This window comes from Bubalus bubalis, chromosome 3, assembly GCF_019923935.1.
Source record: "Bubalus bubalis isolate 160015118507 breed Murrah chromosome 3, NDDB_SH_1, whole genome shotgun sequence".
NCBI classification, from domain to species: domain Eukaryota; kingdom Metazoa; phylum Chordata; class Mammalia; order Artiodactyla; family Bovidae; genus Bubalus; species Bubalus bubalis.
The window spans coordinates 160482376-160500138 of record NC_059159.1 but is presented as its reverse complement, the minus strand read 5'-3'; the positions used below and the strand labels follow the sequence as shown (position 1 = coordinate 160500138).

General features: G+C 43.0%; 1 protein-coding gene and 1 long non-coding RNA gene across 3 annotated transcripts in view; one reads left to right on the top strand and one right to left on the bottom strand.

Moving 5' to 3' along the window:
- Window positions 1–6403, bottom strand: part of LOC123332946 — a 39902-nt gene extending 33499 nt beyond the window's left edge. Inside the window, exons 1-2 of the long non-coding RNA XR_006550145.2 lie at window positions 6260–6403; window positions 1729–1995 (exon numbers count right to left, since the gene is read on the bottom strand). This is a non-coding gene — a long non-coding RNA (uncharacterized LOC123332946). The remainder of the gene's footprint in view (window positions 1–1728; window positions 1996–6259) is intronic.
- Window positions 6404–6478: 75 nt separating this feature from the next.
- TMEM245 (transmembrane protein 245) overlaps window positions 6479–17763 on the top strand; it is a 77602-nt gene continuing 66317 nt past the window's right edge. For both annotated transcript variants that reach the window (XM_025282193.3, XM_025282192.3), the window contains exons 1-3: window positions 6479–7081; window positions 15343–15460; window positions 16959–17060. In XM_025282193.3, the coding sequence (XP_025137978.2) occupies window positions 6479–7081; window positions 15343–15460; window positions 16959–17060 (823 nt within the window). The remainder of the gene's footprint in view (window positions 7082–15342; window positions 15461–16958; window positions 17061–17763) is intronic.

Below are 17763 nucleotides of genomic sequence, written 5' to 3'. Positions count from 1 at the left end.
AGACTGGTTCCAAATAGGAAAAGGAGTACGTCAAGGCTGTATATTGTCACCCTGCTTATTTAACTTATATGCAGAGTACATCATGAGAAACTCTGGGCTGGAAGAAACACAAGCTGGAATCAAGATTGCTGGGAGAAATATCAATAACCTCAGATATGCAGATGATACCACCCTTATGGCAGAAAGTGAAGAGGAACTAAAAAGCCTCTTGATGAAAGTGAAAGAGGAGAGTGAAAAAGTTGGCTTAAAGTTCAACATTCAGAAAACGAAGATCATGGCATCCGGTCCCATCACTTCATGGGAAATAGATGGGGAAACAGTGGAAACAGTGTCAGACTTTATTTTTCTGGGCTCCAAAATCACTGCAGATGGTGACTGCAGCCATGAATTGATTAAAAGACACTTACTCCTTGGAAGGAAAGTTATGACCACCCTAGACAGCATATTCAAAAGCAGAGACATTACTTTGCCAACAAAGGTCCGGCTAGTCAAGGCTATGGTTTTTCCTGTGGTCATGTATGGATGTGAGAGTTGGACTGTGAAGAAGGCTGAGCGCCGAAGAATTGATGCTTTTTAAGTGTGGTGTTGGAGAAGACTCTTGAGAGTCCCTTGGACTGCAAGGAGATCCAACCAGTCCATTCTGAAGGAGATCAGCTCTGGGATTTCTTTGGAAGGAATGATGCTAAAGCTGAAACTCCAGTACTTTGGCCACCTCATGCGAAGAGTTGACTCATTGGAAAAGACTCTGATGCTGGGAGGGATTGGGGGCAGGAGGAGAAGGGGATGACAGAGGATGAGATGGCTGGATGGCATCATTGACTTGATGGACGTGAGTCTGAGTGAACTCCGGGAGTTGGTGATGGACAGGGAGGCCTGGCGTGCTGCGATTCATGGGGTCGCAAAGAGTCGGACATGACTGAGTGACTGAACTGAACTGAAATGAAAGAGCTTGGAACCTTCCCATAGGGTAAGGAGGATCTGAAGGGATCAGACTGTATTTTAGAATGATCACACTGGCTACTGGGTAGAGAACTGATTGGAGTGGAGCAAGAGGGCAGATAGAGGGACCAGCTGGAGGCTGCAGTGACATCAGTGTGGAGCCAAGGGTGTACAAACATGTATCGCTTAGGATTCAAACCCAGCAGGACTTGATTCTCAAATATAGATAATTTACTTGTAAATAAAAGAGGGATTAGTCTGGTCAATTTGAAATGCATCAGCCATCTCCTGGTGGATCAGTCTTGCCTTGATTTGCAGCAGAAGGCTGGCTGTTTATAATACGGGTAGCCTCAGTGTTAGCTGGAGTATATTGTTGGGAACAGAGCCAAGGTAGACTAGGAATTCCAAGACCTGGTCCCTAGCTCTCATACTTCAATCATTCCAGGTAAAACATTCCAGAAGAAAATCACTTCTGTGAAGATGAGGAGCTACCAGCAAAGGACACTTAGGGCCAGCCATTTTTTTAGACAGGCAGTTCTGGCTCTTAGTAATAATTGTTAATCACAAAATTCATCTTGTAGATGTCAATCCCCTCTACCAAACTTCCTCCTACCCTGGAAGAGAAAGGGGGAGCAATTTTGGTTGCAGATTTGTTGTAAAGGGGGATTGTGTGTGTGTGTATGTTTTCCCTCAGAGAACTTTCAGGTTTCTTTTACTCATCTGATCTGTTGCTGGATAGATGGGTCTCAACTGGGTTGGTTGAACCAAATTGGTAATTTCTTCACTGACCTTTTTAGTGAACTGGTAAACTTTTCTTTGTTGAGATGGCTTGGAAGGTCAGCTACAGCTGGATGGTACAAACCAGAAGGACAGGAACCAAGACTGGATGAACAGGAGCCCGGACGTAGGAAAGGCTAGACTCCACTCAGTGAACTGGCAGGACTTGTGCTTTAAGTGAGGGTACATGGCTCAGTGCAGGAATAGAAGAGATAAGCAGAAGTGGTAAGGCAGGGCCTGATGGTATCGGACTCGATTGCATCATTCTTTCTTCAGGCACTGAGATTTAAAAAAAAAAAAAAAAAGCAACCTTTAGTAATTTCTCATGTTCATACTTCCCAAACTCTTTTCTTCCAAACCATTTATTTACATTTTTAGTCTGCCAATTTTATCTATTATCAGACACTAGATGGTTAGGTGTTTTTTTTTGTTTTTTTTTTTTTAAATTATTTATTTGGCTGCACTCGGTCTTAGCTGCAGCACTTTGGATCTAGTTCCCTGACCAGGGATTGAGCCCAGGAGCCCCTATGTTGGGAGGGTGGAGTCTTAGCCACTGGGCCAACAGGGAAGTCTCTGGATGGCTAGTTTAATATAGAAAAGGCAAATATGTTTCCTCTTGTGTGCTTTGTGGAGTTGGTAGTGGTTCCCTAGTATGTTCTGCTAAGAAGGGTTTTGAGGCTGTATCTACGCTCGGTGAGAAAGAGTTCAGTGATTTATTAGTGATGTCTGCTATGGGTTTTGTGAAAAGAGAGTGGTAACTCATATTTGGAATCTAAATGCATGTCTGTTTGATTACCTTTTCACATGGCTTCGCCTCCTGCACTGTACACACCTCTTTTATGTGTAATGTATACACTGCACTGTAAGCACAAGATTTTTGTTTAAAGGAGGTGCTCATTACAACTCAGTAAACACTCTACGACAGACATGATGCCCTGGAGAATCCTGTCCTGTGTTTGTTTTACCTCTGGGGCTTTTATCTTGATGCCCTGGGAGTCTGTGCTTGACTGTGGCTTAAGAGATGCCTCTTGGCATCTCGAGGACAAAACGAGGAGGCACCCTGGGAGCCACTATTAGATTTTCACCATGTCTCAGGCACTGTGCCTCTGCTTTAGACACGCTCTCCCATTTTATCCTCACGGCAGCCAATGATGGAGGTGTTATCATTTTATCAGCCAGAAAGCTTTCTGTTGCAAGAAATGTAAAACTGAACCCAAACTGGCTTAAATGGTTAGGAAATTCATCAGTTCATGCAACAAGCAGGCCAAAGGCAGTGTGGTCCCAGGGTCAACTTGATCCACTCTTCTACACCGTCACTGTACCTGGAAGCCCACAGAGGCTGTTCTTCCCTGAGCTGAGTTGCTACATGGCATTAAAAAAGAAAACCCAAGTAGCCTCAGGCTTCCCTGGTAGCTGGTAAAGAATATGCCTGCAAGGCGGGATCCCTGGGTTGGGAAGATACCCTGCAGAAGTGATAGGCTAACCCACTCCAGTATTCTTGCCTGGAGAATTCCATGGGCAGAGGAGCCTTGCAGGCTACAAAGGGTAATGGGGTTGCAAAGAGTTGGACACCACTGAGTGACTTTCACTTCACTTCAAGTAGCCTCACATTTTGGAGGATGTGCCTAAAAGCATACACTCTGTGAGTTAGAGATTTGAGTAGACTGTGTGTACTCAAATTGATTTTGTAGGCCCTACATCCCAGTATTTTAATTTTTCTCTGCTCTTAATTATAGGACTACGTAGGAAGACACATTCCCAGTGTTTCAGTACCATTTCTCACAGGAAGCACAAACAACTTTTTTGAAAGGATAGCGAATCATCCATTCACTTGCTCAGCACCCTGAGCTTATGCTCTGTACTATGAATGGCCCATACCCCTGCATCTCCTGCATTGGCAGGCGGATTCTTTACCCCAGCAGCCCTTAACAAAGTAAAGAGGAAAAAGGACAGTTTAGGACAACTGAAGCAAATTATTTACAGAGTCAACGTCCAAAGACCACTTGAAAAACAGGGACTGTGACCTGAAACCCAAAACAGGACAGAAAGGAATCACTTTTTCTTCTATTTGAAAATTTGTTGAAAACAGAAGAGAGGTAACTTGCTGAGTTCCGAAGTACTCTCGTGTTGAGTACTCAGTGAAACCTTCCTCCTTCCCTCCCTTCTTTCCTCCCTCCTTTCTTTTCCTTCCTCTTATTTCTCTTCCTCCCCTTCCTCCTCATCCTCCTTTTCTTCCGCTTCCCTCTCTTCTTCTTTCCCTTCTTCCCCTCTCTTTCTTCTTCTTCTAAATAAAATGCCTTTGGAGGTGTTTTACAAGCAGTAGGCTTGGGTACCAGGACCTTTCAACAAGAAAACAGAAGCACCATGCATTGTTTCAGAGCTCCCTTTTTCTCTTTTGACACAAGAGTTTCTATTATCACTCCCATGCGAAAGGGGAAATTAGGGTTGGGGGCTCAACTGACCTGACCTTAGGTCTCAAAAATGGAACAGTGGCAGTTTGAGACTCTGACCTAGGGTTCCTCCAGGAGTTTAGATTTCTCCAGCATCGACACCTACATGGTTGTCAACAATAGTTGCACATTAGGGTTTTCTGAAGAGCTTTAAAAAATATATGCTAAACTTGCAGTGGTCCCCAGCCTTTTTGGCACCAGGCACTGGTTTCATGAAACACAGTTTTTCCACTGGGGGTGAGGCTCGTTCAGGCTGTAATGCAAGCAGTGGGGAGCTGCAGATGAAGCATCTCTTGCTCCCCCATGCTCATCTCCTGCTGAGCCACTGATTTCCTAACAGGCCCCTGATGGGTACCAGTCTGCAGCCTGGGGGTTGAGGACCCCTGTGCTAAAGTCTTCCTTGTCAGACCAATTTATTAACCTAGTAGGTAAGAATCGACTTAGGAGTCAGACTCTTAGTTTGAATCCTGCCTCTGCACGTACTAGCTGTGTACCTTGGCAAGGTACTTAACTTCTCTGAGCCTCAGTTTTCCTTATTGAGAAGTAGGGATAATAACACCATCTTCTTTGTAGGGTTGTTCTAAGGATCAGATGAGTTAATAGGAATGAGAAATTTATAACAGGGTCTGCCATATGGTAATCGCTATTTAAAATCCTGCCAGACACACCAGAGCCAGTTCAGTTCAGTTCAGTTCAATCGCTCAGTCATGTCCCACTCTTTGCGACCCCATGAATCGAAGCACGCCAGGCCTCCCTGTCCATCACCAACTCCCGGAGTTCACTCAGACTCACGTCCATCGAGTCAGTGATGCCATCCAGCCATCTCATCCTCTGTCATCCCCTTCTCCTCTTGCCCCCAATCCCTCCCAGCATCAGAGTCTTTTCCAATGAGCCAACTCTTCGCATGAGGTGGCCAAAGTACTGGAGTTTCAGCTTCAGCATCATTCCTTCCAAAGAAATCCCAGGGCTGATCTCCTTCAGAATGGACTGGTTGGATCTCCTTGCAGTCCAAGAGACTCTCAAGAGTCTTCTCCAACACCACAGTTCAAAAGCATCAATTCTTCGGCGCTCAGCCTCCTTCACAGTCCAACTCTCACATCCATACATGACCACTGGAAAAACCATAGCCTTGACTAGATGGACCTTTGTTGGCAAAGTAATGTCTCTGCTTTTGAATATGCTATCTAGGTTGGTCATAACTTTCCTTCCAAGGAGTAAGCGTCTTTTAATTTCATGGCTGCAGTCACCATCTGCAGTGATTTTGGAGCCCAGAAAAATAAAGTCTGACACTGTTTCCACTGTTTCCCCATCTATTTCCCATGAAGTGATGGGACAAGATGCCATGATCTTCGTTTTCTGAATGTTGAACTTTAAGCCAACTTTTTCATTCTCCCCTTTCACCTTCATCAAGAGGCTTTTTAGTTCCTCTTCACTTTCTGCCATAAGGGTGGTATCATCTGCATATCTGAGGTTATTGGTATTTCTCCCAGCAATCTTGATTCCAGCTTGTGCTTCTTCCAGTCCAGCGTTTCTCATGATGTACTCTGCATGTAAGTTAAATAAGCAGGGTGACAATATACAGCCTTGACATACTCCTTTTCCTATTTGGAACCAGTCTGTTGTTCCATGTCCAGTTCTAACTGTTGCTTCCTGACCTGCATACAATTTTCTCAAAAGGCAGACCAGGTGGTCTGGTATTCCCATCTCTTTCAGAATTTTCCACAGTAATCGCTATTTAAAATCCTGCCAAACACACCAGAGCCAACACTTTATTAAATAAATCAATAAAACTGAATATGGTAATTGGTCTTTTTAAAGTATTCCCCCACGGATTCTAAGATAGTGACTCTGGGGATTCTGCCTCCCTAAAAGTTGACATTAACCAGAGAACGAAGGGAGGGTTTTGTTTTGTTTTATGATTCAGGGTGTTTTGTGTAAAGGCTGTTATCTGACATTCCTCCCCTCCCCCCAGTTTGTGACTAATAGAACACTTGAATTGAGCTAGCATACACTGCTCTTATACTGTACGTTGGTGGGGAGAGGAAAGTTTGTTTTTTGCCCCTTCTAACACGCAGACCCCAGAAACTTGTTACCTGAATTCTGCGGGGACCCATGAACCACAGGGAGCCCGAGGGCGAAGGAACGCTCGCTATACTCTCTGGGAGTTGGAGTTCCTCAAAGGTTGTGTAAGCTTTCAGTGGTGAGTTAGGAACTACATCTCCCACAATGCCGCGTATCTCCCGCCCTGCCTCTCTCCAGGCCTCCCAGTGCCGTCTCTTGGCGGCGGCAGCGGCGGCAGCGGCAAAGGCACGATGGCCGACGATGGCGGCCCTGAGGAGGCACTCAGTCCGCGGGGCTCCCCGAGCCGGGCGCCGCGGGTTCAGCGTCCGGTCGGGGCAGCCGGCGGCGGCGGCGGCGGCGGCGGCGGCGGCGGCGGGGAGACACCGCGGACAGCGGCGCTGGCGCTGCGCTTCGACAAGCCCATCAAGCAGGCCTTCTACAACACCGGGGCGGTGCTGTTCGTGTGCCTGTGCTGCGGCGCCGCCGTGCTCGTCTACTTCATCCTGGAGGCCTTCTTGCGCCCGCTGCTCTGGGCTGTGCTGTGCGGCACCTTCCTGCACCCCTTCAAGAGCTCGCTGACGCGCCTAGGGCGCCACTGGCTGCAGCGCCTGCACCGCGCGCACACGCCCATCGTGCTGGCCGCACTGCTGCTGCCGATCTGCTTCGCGGACTACGGCGTGGAGGCCCTGGGCGAGCAGGCGCTGCGCCGCCGCCGCCTGCTGCTACTGCTGGGCGCCGGCGGCCCGCTCCTCTACGGCCTCTACAGCCTGGGCAGCTACCTGGGCGTGCAGGTGCTGCTGGCGCACGCGGGCGCGCTCATCTGCCGCGGGCTGGACTACTTCAACAGCCTGTGGGTGAGTGAGCCCCGGCCCGGGCCCTCGGCCGTCCCGCCGGGCACGCAGTGACCTTCACCACACCCCCAGCTCGCTGGGGTGCAGTCCCTCGGCACGGTGCAAGGGCGGCCAAAAGTCCAGACCTGAGCATGCAGGCAGTGTCCGTCTCCGCCTTCCTTCCCGTGCACACGAGGAACTTGGTGCCCTTCCTTCCAAAGAGAAGACGGGTGTGGTTCGAAACAGTCTCCCCATTAGGGGGACGTGTACCCTGTAGGGAAGCGCTCTTCCGTTTTGCAGGGAGGGCTTTCAGCGCATCGGCAAGTGGACAGGAATTTATTCCTGGTCTTGGAGAGGGAGTGCTCAGCATCTTCAGTTCTGCTTACGTGGGACTATCCTGGAAGAGACCTTCGAGATCCTAGTCCAATATGTCATCCTACAGACGGGAGAGGTGACTTCTTACCAGTCTTGTTGGGACAAAGAGGGGACTGGTTGACGCAAGTTTCTCAAGTCCTGGAACAAATCTTTCTTAATAGTTCAGAGCTGCCTCTCAGTTCAGGTGATTTCAGTATACTTTGTGCCAGGCACCTAGGTGCTGAGCCCCCTGGGCCTTTGTCTTGCCACATTCTCTTCTTGGGAACTCTTACGCCTTGTGCAGGGATTGCTCTGCGACATTACATCTCCTCCCACGTGGATTTCTTAAGCAGACTGGGTGAAGGGAAGGCATATTTGTGATTCCTGGATCGTCCTGAGGTTATTCTTAGATAATCAGGGAGCTTTAGAGTTGGAAGGGATTTCAAGGATAATCTGGTGACATGTTTCCTAAATCAGGCCAGATTGTAGATCAGCTAATGATCCAAACATTTCACTTTGTTGTTCAGTTGCTAAGTTGTGTCAGACTCTGTGACGCCATGCACTGAAGGACTCCAGGCTTCCCTGTCCTTCACTGTCTCCTTGAGTTTGCTCAGACTCGTGTCCATTGAGTCAGTGATGTTGCCAAACCATCTCATCCTCTGTTGTCCCCTTCTCTTCCTGCCTTCAGTCTTTCCCAGCATCAGGTTCTTTTCCAGTGAGTTGGCTTTTCACATCAGGTGGCCAAAGTGTTGGAGCTTCAGCTTCAGCATCAGTCCTTCCAGTGAATATTCAGGGTTGATTTCCTTTAGGATATTTCACTGGGGATGAAAAAAATAAGTGGATATTTAATGCATAAGACTACTATTTCATTAAGAAGCAGTACCATCTAAAAATAAATTTATTCACTTTTGTCCCTGTTAAGTGCACCTTGATTTCAAGTTGCAAAATAATTCCCTTTATCGGTCAAGCAGGGTTATAACTTGCCTGAAGTTATTGGTAGAGTTGGTGACTAATACCAGAACTGTCTTCTCTAGCTCTATCAAAGCAACCTCTCAATTAAAGTTAGAAGTTGATTATGTTATTAGGTACTGGACTTTGTGAGGGATTTAAAAGGGTTAAGGTACAGGCTCTGTTCAAGTAATGTGTCATGTGAGTATAATTCTCATGGAGATGACAGATACACATCTAAATGTTTATTTCCCACCAGTTATGGGCCAGCAAGGTATTGGAGAGCACCTCATCCATAATTTGGGGACGCTGCCTGTGTGTGCAACTGCGTCGTGATCAGACAAAATCCTTGGCCTCCAAGGAACTTGTATTATTTCAGTTGTGATAGGAAGGAGAGGTGTGGAAGCACCCTCTTTCACTTTCTGGGTAGATTGTCAGGTGAGAGTAACCCTAGTGTTACTTTGCTCTTTATTGTCTTCCTGCCTGCCGCTCTCCAGGAGAGGTTTCTGAGGTCCTGAGACTGTGATCGTCCCAGAGGCACTCAGACTTTGAACAAATCCAAGGTTCACATTCATGGAGCAGCAGTTAGATGTTACTTCTCCTTTACCTTGTTGTTTTAAGTTCAGTTAAGTTGATTGAATGCCCCTTGCATAAAAGGCAGAATATTATATGCTGTTAAGAAATATAAAGATTACTATAACTTGATTCCTATCCTCAAGAAATTCAATCTTGTCAGATTCAGACATACTTATAGATCCTGCTCACATTTTTGACTATTGATACTGCAGTATATTGTAAATTACTATAGGCAAGATCAAGTAGTATATCCACCAAACTGTAAGAAACTAGGAAAGGCCTAACATATATGAACGCTGTATTTTCATAGTGAAGTTAGAATTGAATACATGGGTACATTTGGCATGACTAATGGAAACTGGGGCATTTGAGCCAGTCACTCACAGTGGTGGAAAGAGATGAGGAATTGAATAATTGTGAAAAAGTGCCCACAGCTTAATGTATATAGCTACGAGTATCTTTTTACTGATGATAAACTCCTTCCTTATATTTTATTTACATAATATTTGTATGGGTGTGGATTAGCAGAAGTAAGGACCAAGCTAGATCAGAAGAGGGGAAGGAAGGTAAAGGCAATTAATTATTGTAGCTGATAAGCTAAAGTGATGGGAGGAAGGGATAAAAATCCCATTATAAAAGGCACAGAATGAGTTAGTTAAAAAAGAGTAGGAAGTGGTGGGGGCGCTAAATTGAGGGAGTAGAGCCTGGAGGTTGATCTGAGTTGGAGAGAAACTTGCGGTTGTGTTTCTTGAAGCAGTCGTCTGGAGCAGGTGGTTGGATGGGTTAAGTTAAAAGTGTACCTGGGAAGCAGAGACAGGGAGTCCTCAGCTCTCTGTCCCAAGTGCTGTGTAAGGCCTGACATGAAGTGAAAGTCGGTCATGTGACCGGGCAGCTTGCCCTCTCTCTGACTTTTCTATCTCATGGTTCACAATGGTTTGGTTTTGTAAGCCCAACCAGTGCTGCATGTGATTTAAAAAAAAAAAAGAAAGGAGTCTTGATGCTTTCTAGACAGCTTGAAAATTTGAGCTGCTGCTGCTGAGAAATATGGATGGGAGAGGTACGGATGGGCGAGGTAGAGAGAAAAGTGAATGTAAGCAAATCTACATTTTGGAGAGCCGACAGTGCATGCATTTAAGATCCAGTTTTTGAGCATCTGCCACTCACTGGTAGGCACTCTCCTGTGTGTTATTTCATTCTCACGATAGTCATGTGAAGTCAGAGGGATGGATTTCATAGGCGGGAAGATTTCGAGATTGATCTGTTCGTTCGGTAAATGGTACTTACTCAACAGACCTATCAGCAGTTGAAGGCCCTTTGTCATCAAGACCTTCACTAAAGATTTTAAAACGTTTACCTCCAGGATGTTGTGGAGGAACATTTTTTAGTTTAATTTTTTTTTTTTGTTTTTAGTACAAATTGATTTTAGTTATTAGGGGAAAAAAATAGAAGACTATCAGGGTTGGACTACCCACACATGTTCCCCCAGACACCCCTGAATTCCTGTCATCTAGAAATCTTAGTCATCTCTCTTTTATCCTTATACCTGTTCATTTATTTCCAAGTCCCATCCCGTTTTCCTTTGTAGTGTCTTCAGTACCTGTGTTTTCCTTTGTTACCACATTATCCTTCCCATTCAGTTTCTGTTCCCCTTCCTTTGGGGTTCCTTCAGTCTCCTAGCTCTTTTCTTCTCCTAGTACTCCATCCTACCTGCAAGTGAAATGCTAATCATTTATAATATACTGCTAAGTCACTCCAGTTGTGTCCGACTCTGTGCGACCCCATAGACGGCAGCCCACCAGGCTCCTCCGTCCCTGGGATTCTCCAGGCAAGAACACTGGAGTGGGTTGCCATTTCCTTCTGGGCAATTGTAAAAAAACAGTTTCAAATATTGTGTTGACTTAGTGATTTCTAAACACTGGGGGAAAAAAAAATCATCTTTTGCACCAGACCCAGGTATAACTCAGTCCTTAGGGTCCTGGTCATCTTCGCTTGGTGTAGCGCTGTCAAGATAAATCTAAAAAGCTAGCCTTCCTGCTCCACCATTTTTCTTTGCTGGGAGTGTTATGGGTCTTCCTCTCTCCTTTAGTTCAGAATTGTTAGAACATTTGAAGACATTTACAGTTTTTGCAGTAGTAATGGATTTGTTTTCTCCATGGCCTCCATGGCCTAAATTGTTTCCATTTTACTTTATAAAGAAGCATAAAGTGGAAAGAACAGTGGCTGAAAGATAGGAGTGTAACTTCTAAACTGAACTCTGTCAGTAGCTTGCTTTGTGACTTTGAACAAATCAGGATCCATCTCTGGGCTACTCAGCCCTAGTTGTGTGAAGTGTTGGCTTATCTTGAATGATGTCTAATTATCATCCTCATTTTAGAGAGCTTAAAGAACTGCTCAGGGAATTCCTAGGTGGTGCTAGTAGTAAAAAACCCGCCTGCCAATGCAGGAGACATAAGAGACACGGGTTTGATCCCTGGGTTGGGAAAATCCCCTGGAGGAGGACATGGCAACCCATTCCAGTATTCTTGCCTGGAGAATACTGGAATGGACAGAGGAGCCTGGTGGGCTACAGTCCGTGGGGTTGCACAGAATTGAACACAATTGAAGTGGCTTGGCACGCGTGCAGGGTTCCTGGATATTCAGTTTTACAGATCCTAAGAGTTTGTGCTTCCCTGGTGGCTCAGACGGTAAAGCGTCTGCCTACAACACAGGAGACCCAGGTTCGATCCCTGGGTCGGGAAGATCCCCTGGAGAAGGAAATGGCAACCCATTTCAGTACTCTTGCCTGGAAAATCCCATGGATGGAGGAGCCTGGTAGGCTATAGTCCATGGGGTCGCAAAGAGTCGGACACGACTGAGCGATTTCACTTCACTTCACTTCAAGAGTTTGGCAGTGCTGCCAGAAGGTTCTTTGGGATTGTACAGGCCTGCCCCATTCCACTTCCAGGTGTGTTTTGCTTGCCTGGCAACAGTAAGAAGGAAAGTTTTCCAGTGCTTAGGTTCTTTCTCATGTTAAGACTTTGATTATGAAATATTCATGACTCTAAGTTGCCACATCATGAAGAGAACAGAGTTTTCAAATTAGAATAAAGTCGTTTTAAAGGAGAATGAAGTATCTGAAACAATGATCTGATTAGGGCTATGATTTGACCATGCATGTGTCAGTGTTGTGTCGCTTCAGTCATGTCCGACTCTTTGAGTTTCCTTTAAAAAATTTGAAGTATGCGATCTCTCATTTTTTCCTTGCTCTGCAAGTGATACTAATTCCTTAGGAATACAGCTAAGAAACAAAAACTTGTTAGAGACTGGTTGAAAAGTATCATAGGCTTAAAATCTGAAAGCATATCCTCTGTGATCCTCTGGTTCACCTTCTCACTGAGAGCACATTCTCTTCCTTGGTCTTCCCCATCAGCTTTTGCTCAAACTTTTAGTGATAGTAGCTTATTTCCTTTTTAGATTTGTTGTTCAGTCGCTCAGTTGTGTCCAGCTCTTTGCAACCCCATGGACTGCAGTGCCAGGCTTCCCTGTCCTTCACCATCTCCCGGAGCTTGCGCAAACTCACGTCCATGGAGTCGATGATGTCATCTGACCATCTCAATCTCTGTTGCCCCCTTCTCCTGCTTTCAATCAGTTTATTAGAAAAATTCATCATATTAAGCTGAAATATGTTGCTTCCTAATTTCCACCTGTGATTTCTGCTCTCAGAACTACAGAAAATGGTCTGTTGCCTCTCTCAGATGACATTTCCCCAGCTATTTGAAGATAACTGTTGAATCTAGTTATTTCCTTCTCTTTCCTAAGCTGAACAATTTCCCGCCCCCCACTCCCTGCACCTGTATCTGTATCTCCTGTATTGTAATTTCCATTTCTTTTTGCACTCAATTTTATTGCCCAGGTGGTTTGATAGTGCAAGTCACTGAAACACTTTCCCTAATGTACTTTTATTAATAAGCATTCACACCAGTTATACTTCTGACGAGCTATTCTCTTCCCATTCTGTATTTGTATAGCTGAGTTTTGAACCTAAAAGCAAAACTTTGCATTCCTCTCTATTAAATTTAATCTTACTTGGTTAGCCCATTGTTCTAGTTTCAGAATATCTTTTTGAATCATTTATATTCACTATTCCCAACTTTGTATAATCTGCAAGTTCAACTAATACTCCTTCTAGTCTTTTATCTAAATTACTCACTGCATGTTTAATTAACAGGGCTGATTATGCTTGTGTCACATACCTCTGAAGACTATCCATTTGCCGAGGATCATTTTTAAAGAAAATTTCAGCAATTTGTAGTCATCAGAATCAACTGTTTTTATTTTCTCTTGTGAATACTGGAGCAGCTTTTCCTCTTTATTTTTCTGGCACTACCCTTTTTTCTCCTTAATGTTAAGAAAGTAGATTCTGGACCCAAATCCCCAGGTTCTAATCTTGACTCACTTTTTAGATGTGTTACCTTGGGCAAGTCACCTTTGAAGTCTCAATTTCTTTCATGTCTAAAATGAGAATGATAGCCTTACTTATTTCCTGGGGTTATAAGGGTTAAGTGAGTTCATGTCTATAATGTGTTAATATAGAGCAAGGCCTAGCCCATGGTAAGTGCTATATAAGTGTATTGTTGTTACACACAGATTTTGTTCTGAGCTCTACCAGCCTATCTCAAAATTCTCTAAATTCCCAGGGTTAAATCTCTGTGGTCCTACAAGCTTGAGCTTTTTTGAGGCAGCTGTAGGCTCACTTCCCATGTGCTCATACATCTGGGACTTTAGATCTCTTTAATATTTCATCTTACTAGTTGCTTGAAGAAGAATATTTTAATGTCCTTTTCATTATAAAAGAACTAGTGCCTATTAAAGACAACTGGGAAATTACCAAAAAAGGAAAAACAAAATCTTATCACCCAAATACAATTTATTAGTACATTTCCTTCCCCCCACCATGAAATAGATATAATCCTGTCATATGTGTTTATTGTATTTTGCTTTTTCCTTAATAATATCTTAGGAATATTCTAAGTTATGTAGTCTTTATTTAAAAAAGCCTGCTTTAATGGTTGCATAACATTTTATTGAATGAATCATTCAGAGTTAACCACGTCCTAGTTATTGAAACTTTAGGTTATTAATTTTTCAAGGTCCTAAATTAGACTGTGATGAGATTTTTTTACATTTAATCCTTTTTCAGAATTTATCATTATTTAATAAGGTCCCAAAACAGAATTCTCAAGTCTGAACCTATAAACATATTTTAGACCTGAAGAGTATTTTGACAGAGATGATCAAAATAAAGTATGAGGTAGTTTTTTTCTGTCTTTTGTAGTAACCATATCAGTTCTTTTTTCTTCACTCTCTGGGTTACAGCTTAAAGTCCTTTCATTTCGTTTTGTTTTAATTTGCCTATATATTTTTCAAGGTTCAAGTTATTTTAATAAAGTGTCGGTGCTCGTGTCTGTTCTACCTTATGTATTCCTTCCGTCTTTTGTGCGTGTTCTATGAAATGTGAGTTTATTTGAGAGTTTCTGTGTCAGCTACATTGATGGTTTGTGAGTACTGAGTCGTTTAGTTTTAGGGTGGGAAAGAGCTGAGGAGGGGACCCTGGTTCACCTGTTCTTCTGTTCTCACGTCTTCCTGTTTCTTCCTCTGGTAATATTTTTTTCAGCTAGACTTCTCAACTGTGTGTAACTCTGGAGTAGGTTTTAACCGTCTGTTACCTAGGTTATTGCAGCAGGGTCACACTTCAGCTGCCTGCCTTCTTTTTAGCTTTCAAAAAGTTCTTTTTGTGGTAACAAGCATATTTTCATAGGTTGTAATTGAATCTTTTAACCTGCTTCTTTTTGGAAAGCTTCCTTTCATTCTCTCTCTCTTTTTTGGCCATTGTATGAGGCTTTCCAGATCTTTGTTCCCCGACCAGGGATCAAACCCGGCTTTCCTACTGCCGTTCCCTTCCAGGGGTGGAAGTGTGGCAGTCTAACCACTGGACTGTCAAGGGAATTCCCACTTGTTTCTTCTTTTCTTTTGTGAACATTAATCTATAGAGAAAACTTTTAAGAATTCCACAAGGTGAAGCTCTTAATTTAAATCCATGGCTTAAAAATTGAGTATCTTAAGTATCTTTATGCATGCTGTAGCTTTTGAACTTAAATGAAACTGTATTTATGTATTTTTTGTTAAAGATATTTAATATCACTGCATGGGATTTTAATAATAACAATAAACAAACCTGTTTATTTCAAAACCTGATTTATCAAGGAAGAGGAAGAGAAACTATGCCTCCTTCTGTTAGCACTGCCAGCTGTCATCCATGGTGTTCCCACAGCTCTCATGCTATGTAGAGGCTTGCAAGTTTTGTATAATTGCATGTTTATTTCACATGTATATATTTTACAGCTGTGTCTGTATTTCATTTATTTAAGATCTGGACCTTGGTAGTTGGCTATGTGTTGGCTGTTTCATTCAAGTGGAATGCAAGCACTGAACGCTACTTGAGAGCAATGTCAATTCCCGTCTGGATTATATTGCTTTTTCATTTAGGTGGGTCTTTTTTTTTTTTTTTTTTTTTTCCGTAAGAAACTCTAGCTTAAGGTCAGCACTGGCTGACCACGTGAATCAGAGCGAATTTTTTGAAGTTTTACGTGTTGCATTTAAAATTCTTTAGTCATTTGAAAATGTTCTGGCTTAAACAGTCGTTAATCTTGAATGAAAATGTTATACTTTAAGATATCTTTTAAGTATATGGAATGTCCGTTTTCAAAAAATTCTTTTAAGAATAAATATTGATATATCTTAAAATGTAGAATACACTTGGACTATCCTGGCTGTTTCTGAGTGTCTTACTTAAGGAAGATATAGATAAGCAGTCAAAAATGATAAGAGGTGCTCAAAATCATGTGAGAGGAACTATTAAGGGAACCAAAGATGTTTACTTTCCGTAACAGCAGAGCACTGGTGCTACAAGGGAGAGGTGGAGATGGAAAGATATCGAATATGGAAACCTATTTCACGTATTTGAAGGATTCGGTGAAAGAGTGGTTTAAACAGATCTCTAACCATTTGGGGCAAGTGTCAGAGCAAGGAGTAGCTTCAGAGGGACATGATTCTGTTTAACGTAAAGAATGATCAGTGTCAAAGCTGTTCAAAGTAATGAGTTCCTTGTTTTTTGAGACTCGTCACTGTTAGCTGAGAGGCTGCTAGGATGTTGTACAGTGATTTTTCAGGGACTGATTTATCTTTAAGTCTTAGTATATGGAAACGTCAAGTTCTAATTTAAAAACAAAATTCAGTAACCTAGAATAGTAGATAGCCTATTAGAAGTAGTTTTTAGAGCTGCCTATTGTTAGGAAAAAAACTAGAGTTGATTGGAAGTATGTCTTCACTCAGAATCTGATAAGGAACAAAGCATAACTTTCTAGATTGCTGATTTGGAATGCTAAAGGAATTTCTCAACAAGATCCCCTAATATCTGTTGGGATTCATTTTGAGTTTGGGGAAGGTAGAGGAGGGAGATCGGCAGGTATGTTCCTAAGGCTCTAGACCAGCTCAGGGAAATGCAAATGGCTTTTGATCCTTGGCCACTTGTTAGGTGACATTAAAGCTTTTTGCTGTGCTCCTATGGGCCATTCCACTCTTTCTTGAGAGGTAGAATTCACACCCAGCTGTTTTCAGGAGTGCAAGTCAGACACCATGACTTAAGGTTCTGTGCCTGATGCAGGTCATTCTGGGGTTAGATGTGGGGCTTGATGGTCTTAAGCCCTGAATGTGCTTTAGAATGGACTTGATTCCTCAGGAAACATGCCCATTAAAGGTAGACTGGCACATCCTCATTCTTTAGAGCAGGGCTGGATTTCCTGAGAGGAGCCCTGAATTGAGGTTTCAGCTGTCTGGTGGCCTTTAAAAAATTTGTTTTTCCCTGTGAAACTATTTTGTTCATATATTTTGCCAAATTGTTCTGTCAATCTACTAAACTGAGTTTTTTAAAGGCAAGTGCTAGGTTTTTATTTCACTAAACATGTTGGTTCTTAATAATTTGCAGCATCCTTGGCTGGCGCATGGAGAATTCCAGTATTCCTCGTTATTGTTTTCCTGATGTGTGTGGGCACCCTCTATGAAAAACAGAATGGAAAAGAGTCTTCTGGTAAGAAATAGGGCATACTATTAATATTATTCTTAAGAAGTATTTGGGAGAGTAACTTTATTTTAAAAACATGCTGTGATAAACTGCTTTATTTCAGTGGTGTTTTCTGAACAGAAAATAAATTTGTTTAAAATATTTGGATAGTTAAACCATGTCTCACCTCCTGTTTTTGCATTTTTAATTGAGGTTTACTTCATGTAATGTAAAAGTTAACCATTTAAAAGTGGCATTTAGTACATTCACAGTGCTGTGCAGCTTCCATCTAGTTCGTTTTCATCACCCCCCAGGGAAGCCCTGTGCCCATTAAGCAGGTAGCCATAAAGTTGGGTTATTTGAGGTTTGTTTTTTTTTTTTTTTTGCTGTAAACTTCCCTCTTAGAAGTGCTTTTGTATCCCATAAGTTTTGATGTGTTGTATTTCTATTTTCTTTGGATCAAGATACTGTTTGATTTATTCTTTGATACATTGGTTAACCAGAAATATGTCACTTAATTTCCACATGTTGTGTTCTGTCTAACAAACCAATGCCAGATCCAAGGTTATGAATATTTACAGTCCCTGTAGATCTTGTATCCTGCAGCTTTGCTGAATCTGTTTATTAGCTTGGATAGTTTTTGTGGCTTCTTTAGGATTTTGCACATGTAGGTCGTTTCTCTGCATAGTTTTACTTCTTTTCGCATTTGGATGCCTTTTATTTTTATCTT